Raw genomic sequence first — 12353 nt, 5'->3', positions numbered from 1 at the left:
ATGCATCCATGGATGACATCTGTAGAGGTAGAAAACTCCTCAGTGAGTCCTTCAATAGTCTGCTCCTTGCTACTCGTCTTTTCGTATATATTTCTTGTAATATCGATAATATCAGAGGGAATTCCGTAGTGAGTTAAGGATATGCCAGAGTCCATCTTGCTAGATTAGGTCAAAGACTTGCTTAAGGTCAATGAAAAGTTGGTATAACTCTTTACCGAATTCCAAATATTGTTCCATGATTTGTTTAATGACAAATATATGGTTTATAGTGGATCTATTCAGACAGAATCCAGCTTAATACCCAGGTATAAGATGTCTTGTCATGTTTCTTATGTGGCCTAAGAGTATTTTCGTGAGGATTATAGCGGGTTAGCAAGTAAGGGATATGGGTCCGTAGCTGTCGCAATGGCTTTAGGAGCCTTTCTTGTGCAAGGGAACTATGACAGAAGTTGACCAGAACTTGGGGTAGTGTTTTGTTTCCCAAACAGCTGTTACTATTCGATGGTACAGAACGATGATAACGTCAGATTCTACTTTGACCATTTCTGCTTGTATACCGTCTATCCCGGGTGCTTTATTGGATTTGAGGGATTCCATAGCGGTTTCTACCTCTGACCTTAAGGGTGGTAGGGGTGGTTCCTCAGTTATTTGTGCTGAAAACATCTGAAGGACTTCAGGATCTGGATTTACTGTGAGATTTAGCTTTTCCTGGAAATGTTCTTTCCAACGATCTCAGATTTAAGCGCGAGAGGTAATTTTATGCCCATTTTTATCCAAGAGTTCCAGGCACTTTGTATCTTTATGATTTGCTAGCTCTTTAGCACGTTTTAACATAAGGTGCGGGTTACCTCTTTGGAAGTCGTCTTCGCACTGCTGACACTTTTTGGTTATCAGGTCTTTAAGTACCTGGCGATTTTTCTTCTTGATTTGGCGTTTCAGTTGCTTGAACCTATCCTAGCTTTCTTAATCTTGTTTGTTTATGAAATTTAGTTTCTCCTTGCTCATGTCAACGACCTATTGGGTAATCTATGGTTTGTCTCTGGCAGATTTACGGCCGAGAACAATCTTGCTGTTTCACATATAGCCCTGCTACTTTGCAACACAATCAGTGTGATCACTGTCAAAATCTCCACCAGGGAGAGTCACTGTGTCAGTGAACGAGAATTTCCATCGATTCGATACCAGTATGTAATCAATCATGTTGATAGTCCTTCCATCGGGAGACCACCAAGTGACTTTCCTCTTTCGCCGGTGTTTGAACATTGTGTTTGTCACAAAAAGGTCGTTGTCTCGGCAAATTTCGATGAGTCGCTCTCCTCTGCTGTTGATCTGCCAGATTCTAAGTTTGCCCATGATATCTTTGTTTCCGCTGTCATCGATTCCCAAGATGGCATTGCAGTCTCCAAGGACTATAAGAGGCCTTTCTGTGGTATGGTGTTGACAAGACTCTGAAGCTGAGAGTAAAAATCTTCAGACTCCTCATCCGACCTTGGCGAATCAGGAGCGTAAACCTGCACTAGAGAGAGGTTGCTGAACTTTCTTCTAAGTGGAATCATCATCATACTTTCAAAGACACAAACCAATGACACTAGAGATTTTCTGGCTTTTTTAGTCAGCAAAAAGTCAACAACTTACCTGTGTATTCCATCTTTCCCGCCAGAGAGAATTAGGGTCGCGTCTCCTATCCGTTCTTCGCTGTTACCAGATAGATGTGTCTCTGAGAGACCAACGATGTCCCACTTGTATCGGTTTACTTCGCGGCGGAGCATGTCTTTCTTTCCTGGTTTTGCGAGTGTCCGGAGGTTTAGTGTTCCAATTCTGGTTGTAAGTCTTGTACCTAAAACTGTTCTACCATCCGTTTGAGACGGACTGGTCAAATATCCTCTAGATTTGTTTCCAACACTGTTGGCTGTCAATACATCGGTTGCCCCGAATTCCGTAGTTTTTCCGTTGGTTTCCCCGAACGCGGTAGGTTGTTCCTCAGTTTCCCCAGACGCGGTAGTTTGTTCGTCAGTTACCTCGGACGCGATACCCCTAGTTTTTGATCTCAGTGAATGCCCAATCATAATTTATAAAGAGGAGAAGTTTCTTGGCTTACTTTCAAGGCAACGGTAAGCCAATCCTCTTTGCTTCTAGCACGCACCGTTGACACCCTTATGTGTGCCTTCCGCCCTTTCACAGTTGTCCTCCTAGAGAGGATCCTCCCATGATGGTGTCCTGCAGCACCATGCAATTTAACCCATTGCTGGGGGAAGGTTTGTAGCTGATGGGACGTGTCCAAACGCTGGTGGGCCCAGCTCAGTCTGCATCGAATGGACCTTCTTCCTCCTCCACATGTATTTATGCCCCCAGATGAGGGTACCCAGGTTTCAATTTTTGGACCCCCAGGGTCTAGGTCCCCCCCATGGTCCACGCCTCAAATCATTAGAGGTACCCTACATATCTGTAGGGCATTCCCCTATCCGCGATCTGGGGACGCGCTGAGTGGCCTGGGAAGGCCTCATATATATATATATATATATATATATATATATATATATATATATATATATATATATATATATATATATATATATATATATATATATATATATATATATATATATATATATATATATATATATATATATATATATTTATATTTATATATATATATATATATATATATATATATATATATATATATATATATATATATATATATATATATATATATATATTATATTTATATATATATATGTATATATATATATACAGAAAAAAAGACAGTGAGACAAAAAGGAGGACAATATAGCAATTAGTAATTGGAAATTAGTAATGAGTTTCCAAGTCGTTTTGGTTGAGAGGTAAGCAGTGATGTAAAATGTGATGGTAAACAGTGAGACTGCAGGCTTTTTATCTAAAAATTTGTAGTAAGTTATGTTATCACTTTTTGGAGAGAATCAGATCAAGCTGAATCAAACTATCCTCATGAGTAGCCTTACCGTGAGTTTGGAGAGCTTATGGTTAAACAAATTAACAAAGAAAAGTTCGAATTTCAGATGCCAGGTAAGGCGGAAAAACGGCTGGTCCTGTTGCAAGAAGAAGAAGAATTACCTTCATAAGAAATGAAGGAAAAGTGATGATCCCTTATAAGTAGAGAATTGGAACATCCATAATGTTGAATTATCTCGAATTCCTTTGTTAGTGATTTAGAGGTAGAAATCTAACTGCCGGATTATCAAACAGAAGCCTAATATACAGTGACGGTTCTAGGCCAGGGCAGGCCAGTTTTACTGACATATAACATTAAATTCCTTTTATTTAAAACAAAAAGTATACCTGTGGTATACCTTGCCCCCCCTCCAATTATGAGGCCTAAAACCGCTACTGCTAATATCTAATCTTCAAATTAAAATTCAGGAAAAATCCTCATCTCTGCACAATTCTTTTTGCCAACTACTTTCCCATACGATGTTCAGGTTCTATAGCCTATGAAAACATTTGTGGTATGGACTTAGCCCAAAGACAACAAACTTCACATGGACGTATACAAGAATTTACTAAGGAGGGTGCCCATCATTCTTGAAGAATTCGGTACAAGCTCTAAGACCTAAAAAGCAGATCATTTCTATAAAAAAAAAACATAAGATCTTGATTTTACTTTTGGGAGGGGGCGTGTGTTCAATGTCAAGTCTATCTTGGTATGCACCTACTGACTAACTTATTTGTATGTGCTCTAGATATTTCCGCTACAATATTCAACCTAAGCCATATTTTCAGAGATTTCTCTAGAAAGAGAAAAACCATTATGCAAAAAGCCTGAATTAAAACCTATTTTATTCATAGATTAATTATTCAGTATGTTTAATTCAAAATTAAATATTTATTAATACTTTAACATTAAATTCAAATTATTTCAATTTCATAATTTATATTCAAATATTTGGTATTTGATTAGTTCAATGCCAAATTTAGATTTTGTAAATTTAATAATTAATTAAAACATTAAATACAATATTCAATCAACACCTTATTTTCGCTCTCCTATAAAATTAAAAAATGTGAGGACGCCCCCTCAATCCGGACGTGTCGATGCGGAAAACCATTTAATTAAATGGGGGAAGGGAAACAAATTTTATTTAACCTTCATTCCTTCAAAATAGTTTTTGTTACTCTATTCCTTTGTTCTGTTTACTGACTTCAGCTCTTTACCAAATCGCTCATATATTCCCTGATTTATTGAAAATAAAAGTGCTAAGACGCAGAGATAGTATTCATTTCCAACAAAATTTGTCAAAAAATAATTAAAATTCAATGGACTTAAGTTTTATTGAAGAAACGTCATAATGGTAACATTAACCTTCATTTTCAAGTGATATTTTTAGGTGAAAACTAAGATTTCAGAATTTTGGAACTTGCGCATGAATTTGAATTTCAGTTGCGAAACCTGACACATAAATTATATGCTTGAGTAAATGAAAAGGCACTAAATAAATTTCAGCATTCTTTGCATCCCATCTTGTACACTTTACAACAAAGAGAGATTACAAAAAAAACAGCTTTTCTAGGCATTTCTTTGATACAGACATAGAATTTTTGTTTATGTGTACGTTTTGCTCTTTTTGTTTTTTTTTTCCTTTTTGTATTTACTTTTTTTATATACGGAAATTGGTTAGGTGCCAAAGCTCAGCGAAGAGATTGCAAAAACTGTGACCCTTGAGTTCTATCTGTGATCAACAAAGCGATATTTTCTCAAAGGGAAAAACTTACATCTTCCATATCACGGTTGTCATGGAATTAGACGACTCCAGAAATAAGATCTGAGCATTGATAAAACGAAAACAATGAGGAATACTTTTTATAGATGTCAGCAAACCACAAAATTCTTATTTTACTTACCTGTGTGACGGCCCTAGACAATTTTTGGGGTTACGAATGGTCGGTAAAGCAGTTGAATAATCGACTTGAAGACGCACCTTAACCAAAAACTCTCTAATACTCTAAAAAGCTATTGGATGTGACTTAATGTTTTTCTATTTGTGGTCTTTGGAATATTCTGCTTTTTTTCATTGGAAAATGCATTTGAAAAAATAAATCACTTACTCCAAAAATGATGCACTTGATAAAGCCTTCCGACTTGTGAAAAAAATCCAGCAAAAGCTTCTTCATTCTCTCTTCTAAAATTAATAGCTCTTGCCCAATTATTTCCCCACTCAATCATGGTCCCTGGCTTTAACGTGTAGCTTCTGACTTCGTAAATACTGTTACCAGTTCTCAGTTTTATTTCTGGCCAATAGCTGAAAGGCAGGATGAACTGCGAATGACGTGAGCGTAGGTATCCAGCCCTCTCTTTTAGTAGCGACTGTGCGTCCTTTGAAAGTAAGAAAAAAAGTTAATGAAATAATTCAGTAATAACCTGACAAACAAAGTATTATGCTTATGGACAGATTGTCCTATAGACTACAGCTAGCCATAGTTTTGGGGGAATAAGCCAAACTAAAGAGGAGACACTAAAATTAAAAATGTGTAGTGATAATTGCTTTAGCCTGATTATATTTGCTTCTTCTTCATCTGAAAAATCAGCCTTTGGAATCCAAAACATACTTGTTTTTGGCTCCAAACATGTTTTCTATTGACGCTTCTAAAATGACTCATCTTTATCCTCGTGATTTCATACATTTGATTTTTTCCTGTTTTTGTCCGTGCTTTGTAAATTCAAACCACTGCTATTGCATAAATTGAAATATTAAAAAATCTATTTTTATTTTTTTAAGTTTTATCTTATTTGTTTAGTTTGTTTACAATAATTGTTTAATTCGTTTACCGTATTTGTTTAATTCGTTTGCCATATTTGTTTAATTAATTTACCATGTTTATTTTATTTTTTACCATATTTGTTTAATTTGTTTACAATATTCGTTTAATTTGTTTACCATATTTCTTAATAGCATATGACTGATATTTTTTTGTCTAAAAGCTTTTTATACACTTTGAAAATTCCATCTGATAAGGAATCACAAAATGTATAAAAATTAAACTGTTAGAAGTTTGTTGGAAAAGTTTCTAACATAAAAAGTGTTGAAAAAGTTTTGCATTTCCTACCTGATTTTCAGAGAGGCTTTGATTTATTTGTATGTATATTTTTTTTCTTGTCTCCATGTTGCTCTGCAGACATGTTTATAGTGGTCCAAAATATTGGCCAATTTTTTTTTAATTGCCTTAATTTTCTCAATTTTTATTGGGGCAAAGTTCATTGTTTCTTTTTATGCTTTTCCTCGTTATTGCGGATCAATTAGATAATTAAAAAAAAAACTATCATACCTACACAGTGAGCCCTCAGTAATATCAAAGTATAATGATTAAGATAGAGTATATTATAAGTAAATAAATATGAAGTGTAATATAAAGTATAGTAATGATGATTCAAGTAATGAGGATTCTCAGGTCACGCGATTCTCCCTAAAGTTAAAGGATACGGCATTAGACTTTACAGTTCCTACCTGCGGTGCTGATATCCGTCTCAGGGCCCTTCAACCAAGAAGTGCAATAGGTGGTTGGGGGTTAATCATCCTGTTATCCACTTAAACGTATTATTAAATCATTGATATTTGAATTTTGTAAGTTTTAAGGATGACAAGTGTTGTCCCATTTAACTACATAGTTTTACTTACTTGTCTTCATGATTCAACATGGCCACACAGATGAAAACATGGTACTATTCTAATAAGTTCATGATTTTGGAACAACCAAAAGAGAATTTCCGAAACCATTGGGATTTTCTGGTATGAAAAGAATTAATATGGATCGAGGGAGCATAAAAATATGCTCGGTGCTTAACATTATTTCAGTAGTAAATGGACGGGGGGAGCATGGGTACGACCGGTCCTTTACCCCTAACCACTTTCAAGACGGTCAAATTACGTAATAAGTTTGTTTCATTGATGAGATGACAATATCCAGACAGAAATTTGGATATTTGTTTCAGAAATCTTTAGCAGAATCCCTATAATAGTAATATTTGGTGCATGTTCCTTGGTACCTTCCAAGGCCTTTTTGAACTCCTTGCATAATGAGGATAAACGTTTGAATGGATGACCTTAGGATATTCCCTCGAAGGCAAAGAAAATTTCCGGAAAAATTTCTGTTTGCAGGTATGTAAACAAAATTATTATTAATCGAGGGAGCATAAAAATGTTTCTTATATTGATGTCCTTGATCCTTAACATCATTTTTATTTGACTATTGTGATTCTAGTCCTGTGAAGTTGGGCATATTTATATTTGTATTGCATTATTGCTCATTTTATCACTGACGCTTTTCTCCTCTACTAAATTGTATGTTTAAAAAAGTAATCAATTATTATTGTTATTAAATGTGTAATAGCTGTTTGTTTCCATGGTATCAAGGAGCCTATTGACGTCAATACTGAATAAAAAGCTCAAAGTTCAATAGTTTCTGCCATAGGGTTCTCAGTGGACTCCTAACTCCTATCTTTCAAAAAAGCACAGTCAATGTATCCATGTGTCAATCTAAATGAGTCTTCTAGTGATCATAGCTGTGACCATAAAATGATCACAGCTCTCTAGTTTCTGCCACGAGTTGTGCTATGGACTAGTAAATCTAATTCTTTTTAAAACACAGTCTATTTCAGCCATGTGTTAATCTATATGAGTCTAGTGACCACAGCTGTGACCATAAAGTGGTAAAAGCTCTCTAGTTTCTGCCACGAGTTACCCTATGGACTCGGAAATCTTATATTTTCAAAAAACATTGTAACCACGTGTTAATCTATATGAGTCTAATTACCATACATGTGACCATAAAATGGTTACAGCTCTCTAGTTTCTGCCCCGGGTTCCCATTTGGACTCGTAAATCTTATTTTTCAAAAAAGCTCAGTATTGCTCTAGCTTCTGCCACAAGTTACCCTATGGACTCGTAGAAACCACAGTCTATTACAACCATGTGTTAATTTATATGATTCTAGTGACCATACCTGTGACCATAAAATAGTCACAGCTCTCTAGTTTCTGCCACTGGTTCCCCTTTGGACTCGTAAAACTTATCTTTCACAAAAGCACAGCATTGTATCCATGTGCTAATCAAAATAAGTCTAGTGACCACAGCTTCTGTCGCAGGATTTCCTGTCAAATCATAACTCTTATCTTTCAAAAAAGCACAGCATTGTAGCCACGTGTTAATCTATATGAGTCTAGTGACCATAGCTGTGACCATAAATTAGTCACAGCTCACTAGCTCACTTGCCATGGATTCCCCTATGGATTCGTAAACCTTATCTTTTGAAAAAGTACAGTCTATTGCATCCACGGATCAATCTGTATGATTATAATACACACTACAGAAAATTAATTAGCCATGGATGGCGTAGTATCATATTTTAATGGTTAAAATATGTTTTGTTTTGTCTAGATTTTTTTTTACTATTTAGCACCATCTTTTTTTTCTAATTTTGTATAGTGGGTTGTAAATGTCTATAATCATTTAAGCTGCCCAAACAAGACATACATAAAGTGGTTACAATAGAAGCCTTTTTTGGTATTATTATTAACTGACTTTAAAGATTTAACTACCCAGACTAAAACTCTGACTACCCAGTAACTAGGTTCTTGGCAAGTGAATACACAGATATTACAGAAAAAAAACCTAAAAAAAGATCCATGGGAAAGAAGAAAAGTTTGCAAAGGAAACTTTCATTAAGGCATTTCTGAAAATGAACATAACTATTTTTAAACCAAACCCTTAAATTAAAAATAAAAATATAATATTATATGTTTATTAAAATTAAAACTTTAAAATAACATAAATATAAATAAATTATAATAAACGAAATAAAAATAAACAAATAAAATTATATAAATTAAAAGAAAAATATTAAATTAAATTTAAAATAAATAAATTTTATTTTGTTAAATGTTAATTAAAATATTTATTAAAGTAATTTAAAAAAAATATAAATATAAATTAGATAATTAAAATATAAAACAATTAAAAATTAAAACAATAAACGTTTTTGTACCTGGTTATTTTTTAGCATGGCTCCTGATTTATCAATTGTTGAATATCCTCCTTTATAGCGACATATGTGTAAGAATTGATCCTGATCACCAACTGTCACACCCCAACTTCCAACAAGTTCGATTTGCAGGTCAGGAGAGTTTTTTATCAAATTTGCTTTTTTCTCCCTAAAAATTAACGCTTGACAATTGTCTTATATTAAATTATACCAATAAATCAGGGTACACAAAATATCCAAAGCGACGTTAATTTCGCAAGTTTATTCATGGTAGCTTAGTCCTGTGGGTGTAGTTTGCTGGTTTCGTTTTCTGGAGTAGATACGGCAAGAAAAGTAACCCTATTTTTGCATCACAGTTTCGGTCTAAATTTCCTTGTTTGTTTGCCCTATTTTTTTTCTTCATTTCTTTTGTAATAGATTTTCATTATTTATAAAATTAAAGCAACATTAAAACTTAAAACCAAAAAAAAAATATTACATATATGACGGGGGTTGCTCCTCCTCAACACCTCGCTCTGTACGCTGAAGTTTTTAGTACTTTTTAAAAAAAAGCTTCTTATTTGTTCTGTTAACGAACATGGTGTTTCAGAAGTCGTTCTTAAGGAATTAGGACATAATTCAAATTTTAGCGTAAAGAGCGACGTGTTGAGGAGGAGCAACCCCCCTCATATACGTAATAATTTCTGATAATTTTAACTTCTAATGTTGCTCCTTACTTTCAGTGGAAAAAACTTGTTTTTTTTTTTATTTAATTTCTGATCGTTTTTCAATTGATGCCAGGAAATCTGGCAACACCTCCTCGAAAAAATCCCTCCTCCCAACAGATTTATTCCCTAAACAACTCAATCCTGGTAAAAATTTACCCCGGACAACTGCCCTTAACATCTCCACGCGTAAAGTTGAGTTGGCAATGAGAAAGCAAGGCATTATATACCATATAATAACTATTTAAAACTAATTTAATACCATTAAAACCAATGAACACAGCGATCAGACATATGCCTCAGGGAGTGCATCTCAATGCCTAAATCGTTTAAATCTCCCTGGGCCTCCAAATAAATATAGAAAGGGGTGGGGGATTAATCTTTAATCTCCCTTCATTTTAATTAAGGCTGAATAGGTGTTCTGTGGGGTGACAGCTCGCATTTTATTGCAGAAAAAAAAATCTACAAAATCGAAAAAAGGTAAATAAAAAAAAATAACGGTCTTGCTGCATCAGTTGATGACTGTCGAAGACTAATAGAGCTCAAGCAGTTTTTAAACTAAGGAAAAGAATAAATTTGTATTTTGAATAGAACAGGCCCATTGATGCTCGCCTAAAAGTAGCTTTAAAGTCCTGATGAAACAAACTTATAGTACCATAGCAGCACTGTCCGAATGTTGGGACGTTACTAAGGAAGGACGTTACTGCCTCATCCTAATGATGGTGTATTATCCCGAGAGTGCAAAGAACAGGAGAGATTTGATTCAATATCTACGAACTTTTATAAACAATATTCGTCGGTAGTATGCAACTCCTACTTTTATTATTGCCCGAGACTTTAATCGAACATATAAGCAGTGGATGTTATGTATGCTTGGCCTGAACCAAGTAGTAAAAATTCCGACCCACCAAAGTGGGAGCATACTCAAACTAATTATCCAAGACTTTTCCAAACATTAACTACCACCACGTTATCTATCCCCAGTATAAAACTCTGACCACTTTTTCATTCTATAGGAGGCCAAAGATAACACACCAAAAACGATAAAAAACTAAAGTAACGACCCGACCTTTGACTAAGGAAAGTATATGTTTCTTCGGAAGATAGACTGGAACCTTTGACTTCAATGGGATCTCCTCAATACCAGACATTAATCTCAAAGTTGATGCTCTGATTTCTATTCTTCTACTGAGAATTAGAAACACTTCCCGTCCAAAACCATTGTAGTAAGTGACATAGGTAAGCCTTAGATAAACCAAGAAATAAAAGCGCTAATTAAGACCCGATGCCAACTCCCCCCGAACGGAGAAATTGCTTCAGCAAAGAGTTGCTTAATCATATTGTGAAAGTAAACAGAGCCACTAAGAAAGCGTATGTTTGTGATAAAGTGACTCCACTACTGACTACTAACTCCCGTAAGTGACACTCTGAAGTCAAACGTTTGCCTGGAAAACTCTTTAATAGTGACTTGAAGATAGAGAAAGATGATGGGTCTTAAGTGTCGTCAACTGAAGTAATAAGTTCGCAGCGATATGTTACCCGTCATTTACAGAATAAGATATTAAAAATCTCTCGTCCGGCTTTCCCAATGAACAAATAGTAGAAATATCCAAATACGCGGTTTGCAAAGAACTGGAAAAGCTAAAAAAGAACTGTGCTTCGTATCCAGGTGAGCTGCCTGTCAAGTTACTCATCGAATATAAGCATTTCTAGCTAGACCTGTGCCGTCCATTGTCAACCACTTCTTCAGAAAACAAACGTTCCCACTAGCCCGGAAGAAAACTCACGTCCGTTTTATTCACAGTTTATATAATTAGGCAGTAAGTTTACCGCAGATGATTTCTGGCTCTTCCTACTCGGTGCGAACAAAAAGCTCCTCCCACTTATTTCTGCACTTATGGGTTAGTGTGTATAGCGTCAATCAATGAGAAATGGTTACAAAGTGCATTATTCGTAATTGCAAAAGCAGAAAAAAACTTTGTGAGCCGGCCAAGTGGTTTGCAAGTGTCCCATCTCACAGGTATGACTTAATTTATATACAAATTATGACTTAATCTATTATTTATAAACAGTGGACTCAACTGGTTGGCCTATGTAGGATTTTTATAAAAAAAAGGGGGTTGATGAAATTTGTGAAAATAAGGACTTTTTTTTCTTCTTCTAATAACTGGTGGAATAGGTGTGATGGTTTCAGGGGCGGATCCAGGATTTGTATTTCTACTGATCTTAAGTTTAATATGGCCTTTACTTTTCTTTAAAAAAAAACTTAGGTTTCGTAAAGTTTTCGTAGTATATATATATATATATATATATATATATATATATATATATATATATATATATATATATATATACATACACATACATATATATACACACACACACATATATATATATATATATATATATATATATATATATATATATATATATATATATATATATGTATATATATATGTATGTATATGTATATATATATATATATATATATATATATATATATATATATATATATATATATATATATATATATATATATATATATCAGCGCGTACAAACAGCTCCTCTCATTTGATCTGCCATCAGTGGTCCAATTACCCTGGAACACGTATTTTGGCAGAAACTTTCTCAAAA

General features: G+C 34.5%; 1 protein-coding gene across 1 annotated transcript in view; it reads right to left on the bottom strand.

Moving 5' to 3' along the window:
• Window positions 1–12353, bottom strand: part of Nipsnap (protein nipsnap) — a 65845-nt gene that overhangs the window by 4192 nt on the left and 49300 nt on the right. Inside the window, exons 3-4 of the mRNA XM_089086526.1 lie at window positions 9019–9184; window positions 5086–5353 (exon numbers count right to left, since the gene is read on the bottom strand). Coding sequence (XP_088942652.1) covers window positions 5086–5353; window positions 9019–9184 — 434 coding nt within the window. The remainder of the gene's footprint in view (window positions 1–5085; window positions 5354–9018; window positions 9185–12353) is intronic.

Source organism: Artemia sp. Qi Xiang Cuo, chromosome 3, assembly GCF_049724085.1.
Source record: "Artemia sp. Qi Xiang Cuo chromosome 3, ASM4972408v1, whole genome shotgun sequence".
NCBI lineage: Eukaryota > Metazoa > Arthropoda > Branchiopoda > Anostraca > Artemiidae > Artemia > Artemia sp. Qi Xiang Cuo.
Note: the sequence above shows the minus strand (reverse complement) of the source record. Positions and strands in the feature narration are given on the sequence as shown.